This window comes from Glycine soja, chromosome 16 (assembly GCF_004193775.1).
Source record: "Glycine soja cultivar W05 chromosome 16, ASM419377v2, whole genome shotgun sequence".
NCBI classification, from domain to species: domain Eukaryota; kingdom Viridiplantae; phylum Streptophyta; class Magnoliopsida; order Fabales; family Fabaceae; genus Glycine; species Glycine soja.
This window is the reverse complement of record NC_041017.1, coordinates 14635432-14661485: the sequence shown is the minus strand read 5'-3', so window position 1 is coordinate 14661485 and position 26054 is coordinate 14635432. Positions and strand designations below refer to the sequence as shown.

The following is a 26054-nucleotide window of genomic DNA, read 5'->3' as shown; positions in this document are numbered from 1 at the left end:
ACCGGACAATGACCACAACCCCAATACAAACAAATGTGCATGTCCCTCTCACCGAGGGCATATCCATTATCTCAAAAAGTAAGGGACCCACTCCTTTTTAATCACGTACTCCTCAAATACAACACGTAGTTAACTAGTAACAATCATAACAAAGTTTAATTTATTTTAATGATTTTTACTAATTCAAATTAGTCTTGTAACTTTTGACATACTTTGTTTCTAAAAAAAAACGACAACACATAATTAACTATAATTAAACATTAAACTGGTCCGGTAGTAACTAGAAAGGAAGAGAAGGAGAAGATGCCACCTCCATTCAAAAAGAGGGAAAATGTCACGGCGCCAACACGCATTTAACCCAAACGGCCCAATCCAACATCGCCACGTGGCAAGTGCTCCTTGCGGTCACAGCCTTTTCTAACTTACGTGGGATCTCTCACTTGCGCTACTTAGAATAGAATCTCTTCTTCAAAATTCTCTCTCTCTCATCACCGTTCCTCACTTGTACGTCGTCGTTTCCCGATCCCGGCGAATCGAACTCCAACGAGGAAGCGGAGCATTCCAGTAATCGGCGAAGAGCAACCAATGCGGAATTCGAATTCCAAATCCAAAGACGGAAAAAGGAATCGCCGGTTCCGCGATCCTCCGTCTCCGGCGCCGGTGATGACTCCTCAACTCTCGTTGTAGCTCGCGACTGATCTCGCCCAAGCAGAGATTCGCCGTTCCAGCTTCCGGCCGGAATCGCGTCCCCTAATTGTTTCGTTTTTTTTGTGGTTTTCGAGAGTTGAAATTCGCGTTCCGGCGGCGAAACGATGTCGTCGAAGGTGGTGTTCGAAGGGTGGAGTCGCGGCTGCTCGCGTATTACAAGAGGAAACCGCAGGATAATCATGTGGTTGTATCATTTTTTTATCGAATTTTGCTTCTTCGTTTCCATTTTTTGGGGAATTCAGTTATTATTACTATTGTTATTCTTTTTTTCTTCAATTTTTATTGTCTGTTGAAGTTTCCACTCCCCCCCGGAAACACTTCAAATTTTGAAGAGGATCCCTCATTTAACTTCTACATAAGCACCTATAAACTTAACAAGGCTTGACACCCTTGTCTAAGAGAAGTCTCAGTAGGTTTTACCATTGAAAAACACCCATAAATTAGAAATAATCCAAGTTGGGTCATATTCTACTATGTCCTGGACAGTGTTGTCAAAGGAACCCAACCATATGCCCAGGGTACTAAGGCAAGGTTCCTGCAAGGGTGATCTATTCTTGGCACCTTAGGAATGCCTTTCTTGATAAGGCTAGGAATGGCCCTACCCTAGTATCCTATAAAAACAGTAAAGAACTCTGAAAGGACAACCATCTAATTTAATAACTTGGATGCTAAAGGGGGTAAAGTGGTCAGAATGTTGAGAAAAATACTAGGGGAGACTGGTCAAGGAGAGAAATGAAGCATTGCTATGTTATAAATGGTGATGAATAGGGTATTGTTGGTGGTGAAAGCTTCTTACATATTTTTTTGCTATTTCTATGACTAGCATTGAGGGTGAGCCTTGAGACAATGGTAAAGTTGTGCTTTGGTGACCGGTGGGTCATAGGCTTGAATCTGGAAATAGCCTATTTGCAAATGCAAGGGAAAGATTGCGTACAATGACCCTCCCCCATACTTTCGCGTAGCGAGGAGCCTTCTGACACCAGGGTATGTTAGTTTTCTATGACTAGGAATGATTTTTTTAGGTGGATGCTGGAGTAGTGGGAGATGAGAATGTTGAGGTGGATAAGTTGAATATTTAGATAAGAATATAAGATTATGAATGGAAGTATTTGGGAATATGTTGGAGTATCACCTATTGAGAAGATGATAGAAACTTGCCTATGATGGGTTTGGTCATGTGAGGAAAAGAGCTAAGAACCAACAGAGGCCGTGATGCGAAAGGTGGGCCAAATGGAAGAGGATTACATTAAAAAGGGTGGAGGAAGACCAAAGAAAAAAATAGGCAAAAAATTATTGAAAAATAAATTAATTTTGAATGAATTAATTGAAAGTTTGGTTTCCTAATAGCTCAATATTTTTATATGATCCATATAGCTGACCTGACCTAGTGGGTTAACACTTGGTTGTTATTGTAGATGGTAAACTGATGAGTCTTATTAAGATCTTTCTGATTGATGAGGGGATTGAGGACTGTGAGGTACAAATTGTTTAATTTTGACTGCAAGGTCAGAGGAGTAATTAGTTAGGAACCTCTATTATCTTCTTCATAATTGTGATAACGATGAGTTGATTACTGTTGATGCACTGAGTCTGAGTATGATAACATAAACTGGGCTATAGAAAAGATTTGGAAAATTTAGCAAGATTCTGGCATCACCCAGTTTGTTTCAGAAATTGTTCCAGTTATCACTTGAGTTAAATTAAAAATATTCACCGTAACACAAAAGTTAAACTTAATGAAAACTTTCCAGATGGCATGCTCCTGCAGATCTACAACAGGTCAAGGATGCTTTAATCTGTAGTGATAAGGGAAATACAGAAAACAAGTTTTTCTTTCTTTTAGATATTTGATGTTCCATAAATCTGCAAATATTTATTTGGTGGATAAATTTGTTTGCTTCTTATTATTCACATGTCTGCAGATGGGATTGCAGTTTCCTACATGGTAGTTTAGTTGAGGAGATGGATGGGCATACGACAGTTCTTTATCACCGACTTCAGCTAGACTGGTTCTCAAAGTAAAGATAATCTATCTTCTCTATCGTTTATAATAGTTTGTAGTTTATATTAGAGTTAACCTATTTATTATTTTTGCATAAATGAATGGAGATGTCTTTTCTTGGAGAACCAAATTTATTTGTATCTTGTGTCATAAGTTTTCTGAATAAATTGTTTTATTTCTTGACATGTAAGCCTATATTTGGGTCTCCCACTTAAATCTGTTATTTTTTTTTGTATATATGAAAGCATAATATGGGACTGGCTAAATGATTTAAGAAATGGTTGCACATCCCCGAAGTAAAGTGGTTAACTGTGTAATTTAATCCCCCTAACACAAGAATATTTGGAAGTGAGTGAGAGATGAGAGAGAGAGAGAGGGAGCGTGAGAGAGATAGAGAGTCTAGGCGAGATGAGAGAGACACGGGGAGGATAACGAGAGCCTATGAGAGGGAAGAAGAAGAGGGATGGACTAGGGTCACATCCAGGAAAATAGGGGAGAGATATGTGAGAGCTAGGGAGGAACCCCGGCGAAGCTACACCGGATATAGCCCTGAGAGTATTTACAAGCCTACCCCCTCAAACTGGAGGGATCGTTCAGGTATCTCGAGCTTTTACTTCACGAGGTTCCCTGAAGAGATGACTGAGAAAGACCTCTGGGGCCATTTTAGAGAGTGGGGACATGTACAGGAGGTCTTCATTTCTAAGCACCGGAACAAAGGGGGAAGGAAGTATGGCTTTGTGAGGTTCAGCGGAGTGACGGATGTCAGAAGGCTAGAAAGACAACTGGACAATCTCATTATAAGTGGGATGAAGTTGTATGTCAACGTACCGAAATATGAACGAAGGAAAAGCTCATCTGAGGAGTCTAAAACAGCTCCCAAGCTACGGAGCGCCGGCGGGCAACAGGCAAATGTCGCAAATAGAGCACCTCGACAACAACCAATGCAGCACGGGACTCTTCAATCAGGGTTATCGTACAAAAAGGCTTTGATCCCAACAGCAAAGACACCTGAGCAGAGACAAGGCCCGCAAAATGTGAGCGTCAATCCAAGAGGTGTACAAACATCGATCCACCTAGGCATTCTAGAAGGAGCCAAACGGTGGCTCTCAGATGCATGGGTGGCTAGTTTGAAGGATATGAAGACTCTCCATGAAGCAGAAGATGACATTGCATGGGAGCTTGGGACAGATATTACGCCAAAGTACACAAGGGAAAATATGTTCCTGCTTCTTGGCCTATCGGACATCAGAGTGGAGGAGCTTGTAGTGGAGGAATCGAGGTATGGGTCGACGCCATTCCACATGTTACAGAAGTGGAATCCCAGCATGAAAACAGGGCAACGCCTCATTTGGGTTCAAGTCTAGGGTATTCCCTTGATAGCGTGGGACTTGGAACACATCAAAAGGATTGTCGCAGTCGTCGGGGAACCAGTGGAGGTTGATGATGATGTAGAAGACCTAAGTAGATTAGATAGAGCAAGAGTCCTAATCAAAACCTCTTGGAGACTTGCTCTGCAACATGTAGTCAATCTTCACATTGCGAAGGAGATTCATCAAGTGTTTATTGTAGAAGAAACAGGGCATGACAAATATCCATGCAGATGTCAACCTCGTCAGAACGCTAGCTCGTCGGAGGAAGTAGAATCGGAAGAAAGTGAAGCTGGTGACGACCTCCAAACCAACTTAGAAGCTAACGACGCCGACCTAGCAACGGTTGGCCCCGACGGCGACACTAACGAAGGGGGTACGGGCTCGGGGCCTCAGCAACTTCAGTTTTTACCCAAAGGTCACTATGGTGACCCTCGGGATATTAACCAGGGGGTGCGGGAAGGGAGTGCAAACCCCAATGACCTTGTCGCGTCTGACCTAGAGGCCAAAAATGGAAAGGAGTCAGCGCTGCAGACCTTTGAGGAGACAGAGCCAGGTTACGTGAATGTGGAAAGAAGAAAAGCCCCTTCTGAAGCCAGGCTGGTCACCGTTGACCACCCGTTCTGTCCCCCACCTCTAGCTGCGGTGGACCTTGGTGGGGTAGATCAGCGTTTATCCAGTGGGTCTAGCATAATGCTCACTGGTACAAAGCATTCAAATTTTGTTCCTGCAGGTGTTGACACGGCTTGTGACAAGGGTATTTGTGAGGACCATTTTGGACAACACATGGATACTGGGCCACCTCTATTGGGCCTTACTAACCCCACCTCACCCGCAGCTTCTCAAAAAACGTATATGAGCCCTCTTCATCATAATGGTGTGTCCACTTCAACGCTGAAGGTGTACTAAAAAAGGCAGTGGCGCAAAAAGAAACAACATCTCCTTAGCCCAAATGCTATCCCAAACAGCTCTGCTCAGAAACAATTCAATACGGACCTGGGTTGTTCTAACATGTGCAATGAAGAAAAGCCCAACAGCGAAAGTACACCCCCTCTTGATGAACCCCATACAGACTTACAACAGGCCCGATATCATTGGCAGGTGGCGCAACATCTGGGTCTGTCGGTTGATTCTACTCATGATATTTTCATTGACAAGATCCGGGATATGGAAACCAGAGATAGAAAAGAGGCAGAAAAGATGGGAAGCAAAAGTGTATCTCATGAATATTCTATCCTTTAATGTTAGAGGGCTGGGGAGGGGGGTTAAGTGGTATGCTATTAGAAGGCTCGTGAGGAAGCATAGAGTGGACCTTTTGTGCCTTTAGGAAACGAAGAAGCAGCACATTGACAACAAAATGTGTCAGTCCATGTGGGGCGATACTGCTGTTAGTTGGGAAGCGCAGTCGGCAGTGAACACGGCAGTGGGCTTACTTTGTTTATGGAATGACTCAACTTTCAAAGTGGATAGGAGGATTTGTGGTAGAGGTTTTATTTTCCTGGAAGGAACATGGTGTAATGAGGACCAGAAGATTTATATCATCAACATTTATGCTCCTTGTGACCCTCAAAACAAAAGGGATCTCTGGGAATCCCTGAAACAAATTAAGAATCAGAATCCATGCAACCTGTGGTGCATGGTGGGTGATTTCAACAGCGTCAGAAATGCAGCGAAAATAGTGGGATTATCTCAGAGGCAAATGGATTATGCACCCATCAATGCTTTTAATGAGTGGATAGATGACCTTGAAATGGTTGAACCTCCTTGTATAGGGAAGAAGTTCACTTGGTTTAGACCAAATGGGTCAGCTAAAAGTAAACTTGACAAGGTGCTTGTATCCTCTGAATGGCTAACCAAATGGTCGGATAGTTCGCAATCTATTCTAGATCGCAATTTTTCTGATCATTGCCCGGTGCTTTTCAGATAAAAAATTGTTGATTGGGGGCCCAAACCCTTTAGAATTCTTGATTGCTGGCTCAAAGATAAATACTTTGTTAATACAATTAAGGACTGCTGGACTCAGACTCAGTTTTCTGGTTGGGGCGGTTTTGTTCTCAAAGAAAAGATTAAGTGTATTAAAGAAAGGATGAAAATTTGGAACAAGGAGCAGTTTGGGGACACCTTTAAAAGGGTCCAGAAGATAGAATCTGAGCTTAACAAGCTCGAATCTGAATCTGAGCACAGGCAGATGACTTTCCAAGAAAATATGACAAGGAAGAAGTTGCAGCAAGATCTCTGGTCAGCAGCCCAAGCTCACGAGTCTTTAATGAGGCAGAAGGCGAGATCGCGTTGGATTAAGGAGGGGGACTGTAATTCTCGGTATTTCCACCTGTTGATTAATTCGCATCGAAGGTTTAATGTTCTAAATGGTGTAAATATTAACGGATCCTGGGTTGATAATCCATCTAGAGTAAAAGAGGAAGTTCGTAGCTTCTTCCAACAGAGATTTCAAGAAACTATGAGCAACAGACCAGTTTTGAATGGCACCACTTTTCACACCATCGGGGATCAGGATAACCAGCTGTTGGTGGGTAGATTTAGTGAGGAAGAAGTCAGGAAAGCAGTTTGGGATTGCAATGGTGATAAGAGCCTGGGACCCGATGGTCTCAATTTAAAATTTATCAAGCTTTTTTGGCAGACTATAAAACCTGATGTCCTCCGCTTTCTGGACGAATTCCATGCTAATGGTATCATCCCAAGGGGAGCTAATGCTTCTTTCATTGCCTTAATTTAGAAAGTGCCCGACCCTCATTGCCTAAATGATTACAGACCTATCTCGCTCATAGGCTGTATTTATAAAATAGTGGCTAAGTTACTAGCCAATAGATTGAAAAGGGTAATGCCGAATATTATAGATGATCGTCAATCTGCTTTTATATCTGGAAGGCACCTCTTGCACAGTGTAGTCATCGCTAATGAAGTTGTTGAGGAAGCTAAGAGGGGTAGAAAATCTTGCCTGTTTTTCAAAGTGGATTTTGAAAGAGCTTATGACTCCGTGTCCTAGAATTTCCTTTCTTACATGCTTCGTCGGATGGGCTTTTGTAGTAAATGGATTCTCTGGATTGAGGGATGTCTCAAATCAGCCTCAGTGTTGGTGTTGGTAAATGGTAGTCCCACAGCTCAATTTGCCCCTCAAAAAGGCCTTAGACAGGGTGACCCCCTAGCCCCCCTGCTGTTTAATATTGTAGCTAAGGGGTTAACTGGTCTTATGAGGGAAGCTATTAAGAAGCAGCTTTATGATGAGTTTTTAGTGGGGGAGAAATCAGTCCCTGTTAGCATTCTTCAATATGCCGACAACACTATTTTCTTTGGAGAGGCTACTATGCAAAATGTCAAGACAATCAAATCGATTTTGAGGGCTTTTGAATTGTCATCAGGACTTAAAATAAATTATGGGAAGAGTAGCTTTGGGGTATTGGGCCATTCTAAACAATGGAAACTGCAGGCTGCCAGCTATTTGAATTGCAGAATCATGTCTCTGCCTTTCTCTTATTTGGGAATACCAATCGGGGCTAATCCAAGGCGCTGTGGGTTATGGGATCCAATACTTAGAAAGAGTGAAACAAAATTATCTAGGTGGAAGCAGAGACACCTATCTTTTGGGGGAAGAGTGACTCTCATAAAAGAAACTCTAACTTCTATTCCTATTTGTTATCTCTCTTTTTTCAGAATTCCTAACAGGGTAGTGGAAAAGCTGACCCAAATCCAGAGGAGGTTCCTATGGGGTGGTGGCCTTGATCAGAAGAAAATTGGGTGGGTTAAATGGGATACAATCTGCCTCCCAAAGGATAAGGGTGGTCTGGGAATAAAGGATATCAAAACTTTTAATAGAGCTTTGCTGGGAAAATGGAGATGGAATTTGATGCAGCAACATGATGATCTTTGGGTTAAGATTCTGAATTCAAAGTATGGAGGATGGAGGCCTCTAGATGAAGGAACATCAGCCACCAATGAATCCTTATGGTGGCAGGATTTAAGGTCAGTCATCCATGAACAAGATGTGCATGTCTTACTTCAATCTGCAATAGATTGGAAAGTGGGATGTGGGGATAAAATCAGGTTTTGGGAGGACCGTTGGCTCACAGAACAGGAACCTCTAAGGTCGAAATACCCCAGGTTGTATCAAATATCCTGTCAACAGCAGAAAGTTATCCAGGATATGGGATGTCACTCTGAAACTGCTTGGGAATGGAAGCTTGAATGGAGAAGACAACTTTTAGATAATGAAGTACAAGCGGCAGTCAGTTTCTTGGAAGACATATCGCGGGGTCATATTGATTGTCGGACATCAGATTGCTGGGTTTGGAAACCAGAACCTAGTGGCCAGTATTCTACAAGGAGCGCATATCTTATGCTACTAGAAGGAGCAGCAGATCAGACTGTGGATGAGGCATTAGAGGACCTATGGCACCTTAAAATCCCTTTAAAAGCAACAATTTTTGCTTGGCGATTGATCAAAGACAGAATTCCAACTAAAGGGAATCTGAGGAGAAGACAGGTTTAGCTGAACGATTCGTTGTGTCCTTTTTGCATCAGAAAGAAGGAGGAAGCCTCTCACCTGTTTTTTAATTGTCCAAGGATTCTTCCCTTATGGTGGGAATCCCTATCTTGGACCAAAACTGTGGGAGTTTTCTCCCCCATCCCTAGGCATCATTACATGCAGCACCCGCTTATCCTAAAAGGAAAGAATCTGCAGTCTAGGTGGAAGTGTTGGTGGGTGGCGCTTACCTGGTCAATTTGGCAGCATCGAAACCGGATTGTTTTCCTAAACGAGGCTTTTAATGGATCCAAGTTAATGGATGATGCTATTTTCCTAGTTTGGTCTTGGTTTAGTCAGCTGGAGAAAGGCTTTGCCCCGCCCTACAACTACTGGTCTACTAATCTATCAATAGCATTTTCTGTCTAGGGTAACAGTGCAGGGTTTCTATGTTCTTTTTAGACTGGCACCTGGTTCTCAGGACCTTATGGTTTTGCCAGTCTGCTTGTTTATACCTTGTAATTTTAGTACCCCTGGTACTCTCCGTTATTAATAATATTTATACTTTTGCCGATCAAAAAAAAAAAGTGGTTAATTGTGTTGACCCAAACTGCTATGCATTTATTATTGCAGGTTTGTGTGGCCTCGTGATCTTTGTTATGTGGCGCCGAAATGATGATGGAAGTTATGGTAGGGATTTTCTGTTTTTGTTCAAAGATTTTGGTATATTTTCATAGGAATTGCTAACAATGACACTTGTTAAGGAAACAAAAGCAGAGAGTATTAAATAAATAATTTATTATTTATTATATTGGGAACTCAAACATGTAATACGTTTCTTTAGGTGATCATAAACATTTTATGGATGGCATTGGATGCTCCTTAATTGATGCGCTTAAAGCACTCGTTATCAAGATCCTACCTTGTGTTTATTACTTTGGAAGTTTGCATTGATGTTTCTTCTTCTTGCAGTTGTTTTATTTCGCTCTAGGGAACATGAAAACTTTGGTCCACAGCTTGGGTGTGTTCGGGCACATATTGAAAGTAAGATTAAATTCTTTATAGATCTGACTCTGTCCTTCAAAGTTCAAGAGAGTAGGATTGATATACATTTCAATGGGTCTTGATGTTCTCAATTTATTATGGAATAGGTTATGCATATGGCCTCTCTGGTGTTTTGTTAATAGTTTATTTTAAGAGCCTTGCCTCTTCTAATTTGAGTATTTTTTTCTTTATTAAACATTGTACTATTTTCTTTTTTCCGCTAAAGGAGAGTCATTCCTTTAGCTCCTTTTCCTCTTAGTATTAGTATTTATTTCTTTTCTAATAAAAAAGAGGTTTAATTACTATTTTGGTCCTCTAATTTATTTTTTAGGATGTTGCACTCATATGAACACACCCAATTTTAAATCCTAAAACTAATGGATCTATGTTTGGCAGTTTGTTAATTTCATTAGAATATTTATTCTGACAAACAATTACCTTACCTTAGTTACCTCCAATTGAATGGATATAATAATGATCTTTGGTTAGGGACAGCTAATGAGTTGGAAAATATCATGGAAATGCTACTACATCTAGGATGCCTGTTGTTTATCATATTGAGGTTGTTGGTTGCCTAGGATTGAAGTTTCCCTCTTTTAATCAATTGAAACATGTGAAATGTTTTCTTGATCTAAGAGATAAAAATGGAACCTTGCAATGTGTTATCTGTCAGCTTAAAATGAAGATTGAACTTTATGATAAACTGATTTTATGTGATTTTTTATCATTATCATTAGTATGCACTAGTTTTCAAGAATTAATTTTTGTTTCTACTGATTGATGCATCTCATGTATAGTTTTCTTTATGGTTCTGTTTTTCTTAAAACCTCGAAATGGGAGGCCCAGGACACAAGTCCAGCATCTTATGCAGATTGATCTGAAGGAGGGATGGGGTGTGGGTTACTTGTCATCTTTTCAGCAGTATTGTGTCCGTCAAATGTTAAATAGTGTAGCTGGTGAGTTCATTTTCTTTTACAGTTTTATGCGACAATTTTCTTATAGATTGGTAACACTCTTCCTTCTATCATCATGGCTCCTTTTATATACCTTTCTCTTTCTATCAATTTGACAATTAAAAGTTGAGGAGTGGAGGCTTCCCCATTTTGGATTTCTCTTTTCTTTTGTGGGAGAGCCTGATATGTAATGTGTTTCAAAATGCCTGTATTTTTTCCTTCTATTTCTACAGGTTTACGTGAATGGTTTGCCCAATCAGATGAAAGAAATGCTCATCCAAGAATTCCTGTCATGGTTAATTTGTCCTCAACAGCTGTTTCTTCAAAGAAGAATCAGAAGCCAAATGATTTTTCTATCAATCCTACTTCTCTTGATCAAATGAATGCTACAAGCAGAAGTTCTGCCTTGATAGATGAATATTTTGATGATGAAGAAGATTTTCAAATAGCAGAACCTGAACAAGAGGTTGTATTTGCATTCCCTCATCTATACTTCTGAGGTTTGCTTCATAAGTTCTAAGTGTTAATATTTTAATACTTTTTAGGCATACCAAATTGGTCTTGAGAATGATGTGAGAAAAACAGGTATTGCTTGCTATACCTTAATGAAGTTAATAATATTACAATTACAAACATGTGCGTGAAGCACCTGCATACAAAGATGCATGCACATTAGAAGCTCAATTAAATCTTATCATAACATTTTCCTAAACTGAAGCCTTGGAAGAAGAACCGGCACATGAAATTGACTTTTCTTCCTTTTCGGGCAATTTGCGCCGAGATGACCGTGATAATGCTCGTGACTGCTGGAAAATTTCTGATGGAAACAACTTCAAAGTCAGAAGCAAGCATTATTGCTATGAAAAAACAAAGGTCTTCTCTTGTTATTTCTTTATATGCACGCTTCCTGAATCAAAATTGATCATTGTTTGGTTGTATTCATATTCCTTCGTGGTTAACATAGAAGGTTCCTGCTGGAAAACATATGCTGGACCTTGTTGCTGTTGATTGGTTTATAGACTCAAAAAGAATGGACCATGTGGCTAGGCGTCATGGTTGTGCGGCGCAAGTGAGTTATTTAACTTAGCCTTGTTTTTTTTTGTTACCTGATGAAGATTATTGGTAGGTGATTTGAACTAGCTATTTTGTTACAGAAAATAGGGGTAAACTCAATTACAGAGATCACAAGTCCATCACAAACACGCATAGCACAAAAGAAAACAAAAGATAGGCATTGTAATTATTGTAGAACTTCAAGGATCTGCAAATTTTCCTATCCAAAGGCCCCAAAACTCAATCAGTTACTGAATCCCCTATCCCACTGCCACCCCTCCCTTTTATCTTTGCTTCTAATCCTTCCTTCTTCCTTCCCACCCTCCTAGCCAGGTGTGCCAGGTTGTTAAGATCCAAATCCCTCTTCTGCCCCTTACTCAATTCCCCTGTGGTTAAGAGCAGTTGCTAACATTACTTTCTCCCAAAAGATCCACCTTGTCCTCTAGGTGGTCTGGGAGGTCATTATAAGTATCCTGTAGCAACTGAAAGTTTACCAGGTTCCCTTTGTTTGAAGCACAATAATGAAGTGATAATTGAAGCCTAATAATAATTTGATTATTTTTCATTATTCTATGTCCGCTTCTTGTCACTTGTATACATGATTGTATTTTGTTGCATAAATATTTAATGAGTTAATCGTTATGGGAAAATTAAATTCTCCTTCCTCATGGTTGGTGCTCATTGTTTACACCAAATAGCCATCCTATTTGGGACATAAAAACACCAACCCCTGTTAACTGAAATGGGGCATGATGATGCTTAAGAATTTAATGAAATTCCATGTTAACTCTTTAGCTAAAAATGTTATACAAAGATGGAGCAGAACCACCCCCCTCTCTTTTCTAAACTATTGTTGACACCATCTTTGATTTTTGATAATGAACTTATCCATTAAAGTTGAATGTTTAAACTCAAAATCCCTCATTCAATTGGAATTTTTTTTATACCCTACCAACCCCAGATTAAAATACAGTATACAGTATGCTCCATGGCTTATCCTTGTCATCCTTGTAAGGTTGTTGTGGGTGGTGATTGCAAAATGGAATGAATGTATACAACACACTGCTACTGTTGTAATTTTTTTTTTAAAATGCTCTCACCCCACACCTGCACTATTTTTTAAACACCTTACTGCAGACCAAGATAGCCCCCAAACCTGCAAACCCACACACCTGCAATTGAAACACATAAATTATGGGAGGATAATATCTTTGCTTAAACGGGATGGTTATCAGTTATAATATACAATGAGGTGAATTTGATTTCCATTTTTATTATTTATTGAAGTTGTAGAGTGGGTTGTATGTTTTATTAAGGCTTTTGCTGACAATAGTCCTAATTTTGTGTCTATGTAGGTTGCTTCAGAAAAAGGATTTTTCTCCATTGTTCTTAATCTTCAAGTGAGTTCGTTTCTTCATGTGACTGACTCAACTACTCAACTTTAAACTTCAAAGGTTTAGAATTAGAAGTTAACAAATGCATTATTTACAAAATTTGATAATTAAATAAATTTGATATTTAATTGAATGATGTATTTAGATGTTTATTATAATGATTAAAAATTAAATAAATATGATATTTAATTGAATGATGTATTTAGATGTTTTTTATAGCAATTGATAATTAAATAAATTTGATATTGTTTTACATCTAGAAATACTTATTAAACCTATCATTTTTATTTATAATTTATATATGTAAACAAATTAATTATTATATAAAAAATAATCATCACAAAATTTATTGCATATACATTAAATATAAATTAGAAATTTTAGTGTTATATATAGCGACACTATTTATTTATAACATAATGTGTCTATTAGTTCAGTTGATTTGACTATTTATTTATAATCCTCACAAATGCACGTACGATCAAGTATGCTTCCAAAATTAAATACAGACACCGAAGGATTTCATCCTTAATTGGTTATTTTTTCAAAGCAATTATCATACTTAAAAAAGAATACGGTGACTATATAACATAATTGCAATTAGCCTCCACTTGGAATGTAAAAAATTAAATATAAAAAAGCAAAAGAAATCGTTGGTATGAACAGTGCAGAAAAGTAAGAGAAACAATCTTTGTTGATGACTTGCGTCAGCATTTTGGCTTTGACATGGAACATCCAAGCAGTGGTTCAGTCGAAGTAGAAGTTGGAGAGGACATACTGAGCAAAGGAACAGTGAAGAGACAAAGCATAGGATTTGTGTTACGAGTAATGGAGAAGGGTTGCAGGAAGTAAATGGGCAGCAACATGAAGAGAGGCCCAAGAGGAAAACGAAAGCTCCAACGTACATGGAGGATTACGTGCGAATCGGGTAGAGCTTTGCATGGAGTGGGAAGCAGATAACCACTTCTGTTAGAGAGTGTAGAATATTCTAGAATCAGTTAGAATATGTTTATACACAACTAATTCTGTTAGATCTCACTCTCAAGAGGTATAAAAGCTTGTAAAGAATCATACATGGAATAATAAGCAAAATACAATTTCCTCTTTTTCTCTTCTTCTTCTCTCTATTACGGAGGCATCTTGGTCCTCGAAGTCCATGTCATAACATTGGTGCTTTCATTGAGCATCAATGGCGGAGGCAACACGTTCTAGGGTTTCCGTAGACCGGTTGGAAGATGCAATTGCAAAACTCTCGGCATCTCAGCTAGCAATGAACACGAAGATAAATGATCTCCTGCAAAGGATGACACAGCTTGAAGCAAACCAACAACCACCGCAAACGCCACCGTCTTCTTCGGCAAGACAAACGCCAACGGCGACTGGTTCGACACACCGTCTGAAACTTGACATCCTGAGGTTCGATGGCTCGGATCCTACGGGTTGGACCTTCAAAATAACCCAATTTTTTAAGTATCACTCCACGCATGATCATGAGAGGCTGACGATCACATCATTCTACATGGAAAGGCCTGCGTTGGCGTGGTTCCAGTGGATGCACTATAACGCTCAGTTATCATCATGGTCAGCATTCTTACACGCGTTACACACTCGTTTTGCTTCATCCACCTACGAGGATCCTACATGATTATTATGCAAACTTCAGCAGCGATCATCGGTGAATGCTTATTTGATAGAATTCAAGTCATTAGCAAACCGTATAGTCAGAATACCAGCTCAATTCGTGTTAAGCTGCTTTATCTCGGGATTAACGCCGGCCATCTGCCGAGAGGTACAGGTTCTGCAACCAATCTCTTTGGTTCAAGCAGTCGCGTATGCGAGATTACAAGAAGAAAAACTACTAGATGCTCGCAGATCATCAACACACCATTTCCAAGCATCCACATTAGCAACACGTTCACCATCAACCAATTCCACACTGCCATTATTGCCTACACCGCAGAGAACGTCAAGTCCTTCTATTCCGTTCAAACGTCTTTCGTCGGAGGAGCTAGCACGGCGTCGCGAGAAGGGATTATGTTTCCACTACGATGGGAAATTCTCGCGTGGTCACAAATGTTCCCCATCCCTATTTCTATTGATAGCAGATGACGAATAACTTGTACCAGACGCAAGGAATAGCCCGGAGTTGCCCTCGGAACCACCAGAGTTGCTCTCAGAATTGCCTCTGGCGCAGCTGAGCTTACATGCCTTGTCAGGACACTCAGCCCCCGAGACACTACGCATGAAGGGAACCATTAATGATCTCCATGTTAGCATCTTGATTGATGGAGGAAGTATGCATAATTTCCTCCATCATCGGGTAGTCATAGCATTAAAGCTCCCAACGCAAGAGATAGTACCACTACGAGTCACGGTGGGTAACGGTGAAGAAATTAGATGCCAACAGCGCTGTAGTAGTGTCACGGTGCATATTCAACGTCACTCCTTCACGATAGATTTCCATATTCTACCATTGTGTGGTGCTGATGTGGTATTAGGAGTACAATGGCTGAAGACCCTAGGCCAAGTACTCACTGATTACACTTCATTAAACATGAAGTTCATCACGAGAGGCATGTTAATAGAACTGAAGGGAGATCACGAGAAGGACCTTGAGCAGGTAACACCTTCCCAACTTCGTCGTTTACTTCACACGAATCCAGCAAGCACGTTCTTTCACGTTCGTGTGGAAAATAACACTCCATCTCAACCTACGACACACATGCTCCCGAAAATTGCATCCTTGGTCACCAGGTACTCCTCATTATTCCAACCTCTAGCAACCCTACCACCGTCACGACCCACGGACCATTCTATAACTCTACTACCAAACACAGCCCCTGTGAATGTCAAACCCTACAGATACCCCTATTATCAGAAACAGGAAATAAAGGACCAGGTGAACGCCATGCTTGAAAAAAGGTTCATTCAACCAAGCTCAAGTCCATTTTCGTCACCTGTTCTACTGGTAAAGAAAAAGGATGGAGGGTGGAGATTTTGTGTAGATTATAGAGCCCTTAACGCAGTTACTGTAAGAGACCGCATTCCAATCCCCACGGTGAATGAGCTTTTAGATGAACTCAGAGGAGCTAGGTGGTTCTCAAAGCTTGATTTGATGCAAGGATATCATCAAATCCTGATGCGAGTGGATGATATTAGCAAAACGGTGTTTCGAACGCATCAAGGGCATTACGAGTTTCAAGTAATGCCCTTTGGCCTTTGTAATGCACCTTCTTCTTTCCAATCCACAATGAATCAACTGTTCCGGCCATGTTTGCGAAAATATATCATCGTTTTTTCGATGATATCTTGATCTATAGCAAAACTATAACAGATTACCTCTTTCACTTGGAGAACACCTTTCAGATTCTAGTAACAGGTAAGTTTTCATTGAAACTCTCCAAATGCATGTTTGCCCAGAAACAATTGGAGTATCTGGGTCACGTGGTGGCGGGTGACGGAGTGCGACCAGTACCGGAGAAGGTTCAGGCCATTCAGGGATGGCCAACACTGCGGTCCCCAAGAGCATTGTGAGGGTTCTTGGGTCTCGCCAGATTCTATAGGCGATTTATAAAGGGGTATGCAACTCTTGCAGCACCCCTTACTAAGCTTCTATGCCACACGCAGTTTCAGTGGTCCACAACAACCAATGAGGCCTTTCAGAAGCTTAAGGAAACGATCATGGCAGCTCCTGTTTTGGCCTTACCCAACTTCAAAAGTCCATTTGTTGTCGAGACATACGCGTCGGGGTCAGGCATGGGAGCAGTTCTTATGCAAGAAGGTCACCCATCTCCTTCTTCAGTAAGCAATTCTGCCCGAAACTGATGAATGCGTCAACATATGTCCGTGAGCTCGCAGCTATAACCTCTGCCGTCAAGAAGTGGAGGCAGTACATGTTAGGTCACATGTTCATTATCGTAACCGACCATCGGAGCCTGAGGGAACTCATGAACCAAACGATTCAGACGCCTAAGCAACACCGTTACTTAGCACAGTTGTTGGGTTACGACTTCACGATTCAATATTGTGCGGGACGAGCTAACGTAGTGGCGGATGCTTTGTCACGAATCAAGGAAGAGTCACCTGCATCATTCTCCTTGCTCTCTATGCCTCCATTTGATTTCCTAGAGGACCTTCGCAAGGAGATGGCGTCCCACCCAGCTTTTATGGAACTGTATAACAAGATTCAAATGGAACCTGAAGCACACCCAGAATATACACTAACTTCCTGTCTGATCTTACACAGAGGTCGTATTTGGATTCCCTCGGATTCCTCCTTCACCAAATTGTTACTCGAAGAATTCCATCAATCACCTACAGGTGGTCATATGGGGGAATTCAGAAAACGCTGCATCATTTACAAGAAAGCTTTACGTGGGATTCCATTCGAGCAGATACCTGCGCCTTCATCACAAGTTGCTTAACTTGCCAGTGTACCAAATACGACAATAGAAAGCCAGCAGGGCTGTTGTGTCCTCTCCCGGTACCGGTACAACTATGGGAAGATTTATCCATGGACTTTATCGTCGGGTTACCCGCTTACAAAGGAAATACTTGCATCTTCGTAATCGTAGATAGGTTCTCGAAGGGGTTGCGTCTGGGTATGCTACCCACTCATCATAATGCACGCACCGTGGCCAGCTTATTCATGGATATAGTGGGACGTCTGCATGGTATGCCGAGAAGCATTGTCTCAGATCGTGATCCATTATTCGTGAGTAACTTCTGGAGAGAACTCTTCTCTCTCAGTGGGACGAAGCTTCGCCTCAGTTCAGCATACCACCCACAATCAGATGGGCAAACTGAGGTTGCGAACCACATCATAGAACAGTACCTGAGAGCATTTGTTCATCGGAAACCATCGCCATGGGGTCGTTATTTGTTGTGGGTCGAATGGTCCTATAATACTTCATGCCATTCAGCTACCGGCGTCACTCCATTTGAAGTAACTTTCGAAAAAAAACCTCCTAATTTTCCTCACTACGTCACAAGGACCGCCAAGGTTGACGCGGTAGACGATATGCTCCGTCAAAAAGAAGCAATGTTCCCGTTGCTACGTCAGAAGCTAACCAAAGCTCAAACGCGAATGAAGGAAATGGCAAATAAGCATCGCCGGGAGCAGGAATTCAAAATAGGGGACTGGGTCTTAGTTAAATTGAGACCACGATGACAAACTTCAGTCACAGATACCACTTTCTCTAAGTTGACCAAGAGGTACTGCGGGCCTTTTCGAATCACAGCACGAATGGGGAAGGTAGCTTACCAGTTGCAGCTACCAGTTCAATCACGCATCCACAATGTTTTTCATATATCTCTCCTCAAACCCTACGTGGCTACTGACCAACCACAAGATTCTGTTGATCTTCCTCCGGTAGCTATGGATAATGAACCAGTCGTTACTCCCTTAGCCATCATCGCGTCCAAGCTGATTCCTTCAGAGATGGGACCTAAGCGCATGGTGTTAGTTCAATGGAAAGACCTGCCAATCGAGGAAGCTTCGTGGGAAGAATGGTCCAACTTCAAAAAGCTTCACCACCTTGAGGACAAGGTGCTATTTGAAGGGGAGGGGAGTGTTACGAGTAATGGAGAAGGGTTGCAGGAAGTAAATGGGCAGCAACGTGAAGAGAGGCCCAAGAGGAAAACAAAAGCTCCAACGTACATGGAGGATTACGTGCAAATCGGGTAGAGCTTTGCATGGAGTGGGAAGCAGATAATCACTTCTGTTAGAGAGTGTAGAATATTCTAGAATCAGTTAGAATATGCTTGTACACAACTAATTCCGTTAGATCTCACTCTCAGGAGGTATAAAAGCTTGTAAAGAATAAGCAAAATATAATTTCCTCTTTTTCTCTCCTTCTTCTCTCTATTACGGAGGCATCATGGTCCTCGAAGTCCAAGTCATAACAATTTGTCATCCAGTCCGAGAAGAACAAAGGCACCTTTTCCTTCCTCTTATATATTAGCCACTGCCATGAAAAAGATCCGATAGTCTCAAAGATTGCAGCACCATCAAAAGTTTGTTCTCTAAATAGGAAGTCATTTCTAGCATTCCATAATGACCATACCGTTGCATGCAAAATCATCAGCTTCCACTTCAAGTTGAGCTGACCTGAAAAAAGGTTTTCAAACTGATTGTAGTGCTGGGCAATATCCGTGTTGTTAATTGTTGTACACCCAAAGATTGCCTTCGAAATGTCTTTCGTTCTTTCGCAAGAATTAAACAAATGCTCTGCTATCTCTGGGTGAGATCGGCAGAAATGACACAAGTTATGAGGGACAGCTATCTGGATGTTTCTTCTTTGTAAGTGATCACATGTCGGAAGTCTGTTCAGTATGTGCCTCCAAGAAAAAACCAGAACCTTTGAGGGGACCTCTGAGTGCCAAAACTTTTTGACGATTGTGTGACTGGTTACTTGTTGCTGCTCTAGGATGGTTGTTTGTAAATGCTTGTATGTGGAAGCCACCGAAAATGGATTTGAAGGTTTCCATATCCAAGCATCGGCTGAATCATTTAACGTAGCTGCATTTAGGACTAAGATGGACAGCTGTTGCAACAATTCCTCCTCCCAGACAAATAATTGACGCCTCCATGACCATCTACATCGTATTGTGTTGTCTGCAACCCTGATAACCTCCGCAACTTAGGATAATAATAATAATAATAATTTATGAAGTCAAGCAAAAGTTTTAGGATTTCATATGTTTCAAATTTAATGTCTGTAATGTTTGTAAGATCATAATAATGATTAACACAGTAAAATCCCGGCACAATCATGTAGTATTTAACTATTTTCCACTCCATTTTATGGACACTTTGATCTTGTACATTATGGCATCTGCTAACCTCGAGTCATATCTTTGTCTTTTTTTGTCTTCTCAAATCATAACCTCCCAATCCTAGAGGTACCCACTTGATCAATTTAAATGAGGCATAATGTAACTTTATTAACATCCTCATGTTCCTAGATTTTTCTTGTTTTGAATTTTGATGAATCACAGATTCCTAGATTTAATTAATTAACCATATCATGCTCAAAAGTCCTAAAACTGTTGCAAAAATTTCAAGAAAAACAATAGATATCAAAATAAACATCAGTCCAAGTATAAGCAAGAGTAAGAGGTCATACAATCCAGATGATTCGGGAGAAGCTACATAGTATAGTTAAGGAGCCGGACAGAAAATATCTATATATAGGAACGTGGTGGAAAACAATTCCAATTTTTAAATTGAAATTTCTAAGAAAATATTTAGATTTAAAAGAATATTTATGCTATCTTTATGTTAGTATGTATATTTAAAAATATTATATATATACATTTTGTTTTCTCTTTTTAAGATTATAATGCTAAGTTTTTTAAAATAAATTATAATACTAAGTTTATAAATGGAAGTTATTGAGATGAGAAGAAAAGAAGGGGTCATGTGAAGGGGAAGATGTAAGAGTGAAGGCATTAAACAAAGTTGTGTTGGGGGAGTAGATATGAGGTGCTCAGATCGAGATGAACAGATTCAGGTGCCCAGAGAACTTGTAGGCATCGAAGGCGACAATCAAGTCCATGTCAACGACTGAGATTGACAAAACTCACATTGAAACCGACAAGCATTGCACCATTTGCAAAGAAGCATTTGAGCTACACGCGGAGGCTTGTGAGTTGCCATGCAAGCACATCTATCACTCAGATAGTTCAATTACATCCTAAATAATATGTGGCTTACTAATTTTAATTTAGTACATTTAAGAAAAAATTAGAATGTCTCGTAGAAATGTTCTAATTCCCAAAAAAACTTGTAAAATTTTATTGTTTTGGAATCACAATAAAAATTATTATTTTAATCGATAATAACAAAATAAAAAAAAATTATAATGACTAAGTACATGTTTGATTTGTAATTGAAAATATTACCGCAACTTTCAATGCAAATCTAACGTATAAAAAGCAAAATCAGTGTAAAAGCATGAATCCTAATCCGTTGATAAAATTACTTTCACCTCAAGCATAATTTTACAACGGATTCTCAAACATGTTCTAAATTATAATTATTAGAGAATAATTATAATTAAATTCTTCATCATTGCCGTCTCACTTTTAGATGTTCCTACACTATTAGTGTGAAATGAAGTCCGGGTTTCAATAATGAATTCTATTGAAACTTACATCGAAAATGACACATATTTATTAATTATTTTTTCAAAAAATAAAGTTTTCCTCTTGTGATTATTTTCAATCAATTTTATTAGCCACAAAGTAAAATAAAAGGCAAGTGTACAATATGCATTTCTGTTGTAAATTAGTCACAATGAAGACGTGCTTTCGTGTGTGTGTAAGATACATGATGAAAGCAAATTTTTGTAGTGTAAGATTTTACATTACACTACATAAACACTAGTGCCATCTTAGAGATACAAGGCATAGGGTGTTGCTAGGTGCATCTTGTTGGTGCACCCAACATTTTAAATGAATGAGCAAAAATGTCCTCCACTTAAAATACAAAATCTGTACATCCAATAATTCACTGTTCACACGTTCCATATGTTCCTCTTCTCATATTGCGTTGTTTGCTTGTTTTCGCGACGATGTTCGAGCTTTTTCTCCTCCTAGTGTTGTTTGCTTTCCTTGGAGGTTTGTTTGCCGCGCATTGGGTGGTTCGTTGTCAGCAATGAGGATCTGCAACTCCGTTTTGCTTTTCCACCGTCGAGGTAAGTTTCGCGTCTCCGTTAATAGCTATATTTTCGTATTTTGTTTTGTGCATTCGTAAGGATCAACATGATCCGTAAGTGTTATATGATTCATATAACGATGACTCATACAGATGATGTTGATCTGTATGACTCATACGGATCAACTTGATCCGTATGACCCTTTTTAATTAAAAATAAAAATAAAAAATAGGTATTTATGTTTTGAAAAATATTTTTAAATAGGTATTTTATTTGTTAGTTTTGTTTTAAAAATAGATAATGTTTGTGTTTTAAAAAATAATATGTATGATTGCATGGTGTTATGAAATAGTTTTAAATTGTAATAGTAAATATAAGAATTTTGTAGTTGTTTATGTTTATTTTATTTCAATGAAAATAGTCATATATTATTTAATTATGTAGTTGTTATTTTATTTATGAATTTTGTGTTTTAATTATGTAGTCATATATGGTGTTATGAAATAGTTTTAAATGATGTTATTTTATTTCAATGAAAAATAGTCATACATTATTTAATTATGTAGTTGTTATTTTATTTATGAATTTTGTGTTTTAATTATGTAGTCATATATGTTGTTATGAAATAGTTATAAATGGTATTATTTTATTTCATTGAAAAATAGTCATATATTTTTTGTAGTTGTTTATGTTTATTTTAATAGTAAATATTGAATTTGACCAAAAAATGCATGTGTGTCAAAATTTGCAGATTATGATTAGAACTAAAGGATAAGGTCGTGTCTTAGGTAAGATTATAGGTAGAGCCCTGGGAGAGAGGATCATCATGATTTAGATGATGTTCCCCAGCGGTGAAGGCCTACAGCATCTGCACGTAGGCAATGGGAAGTTGTCCCTGTTGTTGAGGATGATCCTGGGGTGACTGAAGACATACATGCACATGCTGAAGAAGTTGTTGATGATGCTAAGGGATTCCCACGTGGGCCGCGTGACCCATCAGTGCTGACTGACTATGGTGACCATGTTGCAGTCATCGTATGGAATGGAGAGGTATTTAAAATTTTTAATTAAACTTATTTATTAAGTATTTGTTATTATTTAAATTCGTCATAATTTTAATTATTATTTTTATAAGTTGTCGAATCATTTAATTTTTTTTTGCAAGAATGTCCTGAATTGAAGTTATCCTCCCATGGAAGGAAGATTTAGAAATTTGGGAGGCTTGCTCCAAAAATTGAAGGGCTAGTCGTTGCCACAAGATTAAGTCCTTTGATCGCATGTTCAGTAGACACTAAAGATCAAGGACTTATAACCGCTTTTGTAGAGAGGTGGCATAAGGAAACTAGCAGTTTCCATGTTCCTGTTGGAGAGCTGACCATCACCCTGGATGATGTGGTGTCTCTGCTTCATCTTCCAATTATAGGCGCATTCCACAGCCTCGAGCCTCTGCATGTCGATGAAGCGGTCTTTATGTTGGTGGAGTTACTTGAAGTCTCCAGAGAGGAAGCTAGAGCTGAGACAACGCAATGTCATGGGGCATACGTACGCCTATCGTGGCTACGAGATATTTATCAGAGTAAATGTGAGGCCAGACATTGGACTGTTGCAGCTCGTGCCTATTTGCTGCATTTGTTAGGTTGCACTCTTTTTGCTAACAAGAGTGCAACACATGTTCATGTTGTTTTTTTAAACACTTTCCGAGACTTGAGTCAGAGTGGAAGCTATGCATGGAGAGCTGCCGCCCTAGGTTATATGTATGATCATTTGAATGATGCTTGTAAAAGCATCGACTGACAGCTTGTTGGTTACATCACCCTATTACAAGTAATTAATATGTTTTTAATATGTTAATTTGACATTTGTTTTATTTTGATCTAATCTTTGTAGTGTTGGATATATGAGCATTTTCCCTCTGTTGCTGAGTGTTTGACTAATCCAGACTATGATCAGATCTCACCACGTGTCTACCGGTGAATTGCTACGAAGGCTTCCTCGAAATCATTACCAGCATCGACGTACCAGAAACGTCTAGATGGACTGATGATTGCTAATGTTTGCTGGATGCCTTACGGTTAGCACCATGGAGTGCGGGAGTTTGATTTGATTTCATGCTTTTCAGGTAATCTACGGTAGGGTCCCGTTGTCGTCAAACACCGACCAAAGAGGGTGGTGCGGCAATTTGGATATGTTCAAACCATTCCTCCATAGACTATGACTTCAATGTTATCATTTGAAGATATTGACGATAGGTGGATGCATTACTCTGACTATCTTACAGTAGTGGGGCTGATTTGTGTTGTGCCAGGACAATGTGCATCAGATTACATGCAATGGTTCTTCATGATTTCTCATCCGTTTATGACACCAGCACAGCCTATTGATCCGGCCAGACATCCACCTGTGACGCAGGATGACACATATGTGGAGCCACATATCCCTGAGGTCCCAGTGGCACCATCAGCAACACCGGCACATGCCCCTTCTGATGTGGAGCAGCCTAGACATGCAGTGGTAAATAATGTTGCTTTAATGTTTTTATCAAATGTCATTTAGTTCACTTAATGTAATACTTTATGGGTTGTTTTCAATGTCATAGGAGGCTTTCCAAACAATCATAGAAAGGTTGGAGCGTTTGCTCAACCTAAGGATAGTCATTGCATGCACAAAAATACATGAGGTCATGGAAGACTACTTAAGGATCGCTAGGGGTGTCACACCAGATGACAATGTTTATGTCAGGTCGCAATGAAGGTCATAGACGTCATCCATTTTATGTTTTAATATTTCAACTATGTTTATAATTTTCTTGTATTTGACAACATTTTGGTTTTCCCAAACATTTTGTAAATGTTAACTTATTTTGGTTTATAATTTTTAGTCTATGTTTATGCCTCTAGATATTAGGGTTAGCGTTAACAAATTATTTTAAATTATGTAACCGTTAAACATACCAGGTAACCCTAGTAATGATGTAACAGTATATCCATAAGTTCCACACCTTTGCCAATTAAATTTAACATAACAAAGCTACTGACAATTAAATTTAACAGTATATCCATTAGAAGCTACATGTTCAGTCTTCAGTTATGTCAACACAATCTCTTTTCAACATCATCAAGTTTCTGTACTGATGCATTCTACTAATATATGGAGTTGGTCACTGTTTTGCTTGAGAATGACTCTTCCTAGACCATAACAATGCTAGAGGCGGTAAAGGACAACGGTTTTTTTAAATAAACCTGTTGTACATGCACAAACAATTTTACGTTATTATAACACAAATGATTGCATAAATTTAAAATATGACTATATTGAGTCTACTTGAACAAAATGATTACCATAGACGTGACTAATACATATTATGCGATGCACAGAAAAATCTGTTGGTGGTTGACTTCTAAGAGGAAAGAACGTCATGCTTTGTTGTAGCGACAACGATACAAAGATTATATTATACCTTGATACAATGACATATCTCATCTCGATTATATTCATCCACTTATTCATAATAACCTGAATCAAACAAAAATAGATATCACATTTATTTAAAGTTAATTCTTAAAAGGAAAAACATAAATTACATACCATGGATAGCCCATCAACAAGTAAGGACCTCCTTAATTCCTTGAATCTGTCTGTACCACCAAAGAGCTTGATATAGTCATCTGACCATTTTCCAAGTTCTTTAAGCAAATGGTTGCGCACCAAGGACCAAGAATTTTCTCCCATACCTAATAAAGTGGAAATCGCACGATATCCACAGTTATCGTCAGCTTTGACATCCACAATGTTGTCAATGAAATCGTGTATAAACGGTTGAAATTGATCCAACATCGGCATGGTCTTTTTGAAATCGGCTGGTCAGAAGATGATGCACTACATTTCATTGAAGAATTACTATTTTGCACAGAATGTAAAGCATCAACATACTCCTAGTAAGACGAATCGCGTTTTGTTGATCTTTGGTTTCTATTCATGGGTTTCTTTTGTGCACCTTTAGTGTTGACCTTTTCTGGAGGAGGACACATAGAGTTTTGATCATGGTATGCAATTTCCTGAAGTTTACTCTTTAGAGTTACTTTACCACAAACATCAAGTTCCTCAAATCGCTTAGATATGATTTTCATCTCTTCCTTTATGGTCACTTGGGGCTCAGATAACCCTTGGTCTAAAAAACTTAGTCTCCTCCAAAACATATGGATTTAATCTAGTGGGATGCTACCAAGAACATATTTAGATAGCTCACATGCACAAGGAAGACTGTGCGTAGTTCTCATGACACAACCACAACAAGAAAGATTCTTGCCAACATAATGTACATGCTCAAACTCAGCATCAATATGATTTAAAGCATACCTTGAAACCATGGCAAGAAGCCTCTTGTATAAGGCAACTT

General features: G+C 39.4%; 2 protein-coding genes across 4 annotated transcripts; both read left to right on the top strand.

Annotated features, from left to right (window-relative positions):
* The first annotated feature begins 458 nt into the window (after positions 1-458).
* On the top strand, positions 459-24705 carry LOC114391030 (protein ENHANCED DISEASE RESISTANCE 2-like). 3 transcript variants are annotated; one of them, XM_028352023.1, is made up of 15 exons: positions 459-892; positions 2631-2726; positions 9188-9244; positions 9527-9598; positions 10396-10554; positions 10785-11017; positions 11097-11136; positions 11270-11424; positions 11516-11620; positions 12960-13004; positions 21600-21697; positions 22410-22708; positions 22824-23777; positions 23964-24169; positions 24255-24705. In XM_028352023.1, the coding sequence occupies exons 3-12, from the start codon at positions 9214-9216 to the stop codon at positions 22414-22416; spliced, it is 945 nt and encodes a 314-aa protein (XP_028207824.1). In that variant the 5' UTR covers positions 459-892; positions 2631-2726; positions 9188-9213; the 3' UTR covers positions 22417-22708; positions 22824-23777; positions 23964-24169; positions 24255-24705. The 3 variants fall into 3 exon arrangements, with proteins under 3 accessions (XP_028207824.1, XP_028207826.1, XP_028207827.1); XM_028352025.1 differs by lacking the exons at positions 21600-21697; positions 22410-22708; positions 22824-23777; positions 23964-24169; positions 24255-24705 and adding an exon at positions 20391-20682 and having other exon boundaries at positions 462-2726; XM_028352026.1 differs by lacking the exons at positions 21600-21697; positions 22410-22708; positions 22824-23777; positions 23964-24169; positions 24255-24705 and adding an exon at positions 12742-12856 and having other exon boundaries at positions 462-2726; positions 12960-13085.
* On the top strand, positions 6164-6811 carry LOC114389791. Its single transcript, XM_028350521.1, has one exon. The coding sequence runs from the start codon at positions 6164-6166 to the stop codon at positions 6809-6811; it is 648 nt and encodes a 215-aa protein (XP_028206322.1).
* Positions 24706-26054: the final 1349 nt, after the last annotated feature.

Excerpts from the sequence above, each read along its gene's own strand:
- LOC114389791 (XM_028350521.1), top strand. The coding sequence starts at position 6,164 with ATGAAAATTTGGAACAAGGAGCAGTTTGGGGACACCTTTAAAAGGGTC.
- LOC114391030 (XM_028352023.1), top strand. The coding sequence starts at position 9,214 with ATGTGGCGCCGAAATGATGATGGAAGTTATG. Across the intron at positions 9,599-10,395 it reads TGTTCGGGCACATATTGAAA|TTTTCTTTATGGTTCTGTTT; the intron begins GTAAGATTAAAT and ends TCTCATGTATAG. Across the intron at positions 13,005-21,599 it reads CCATTGTTCTTAATCTTCAA|TGTTGTTTGCTTTCCTTGGA; the intron begins GTGAGTTCGTTT and ends TTCTCCTCCTAG.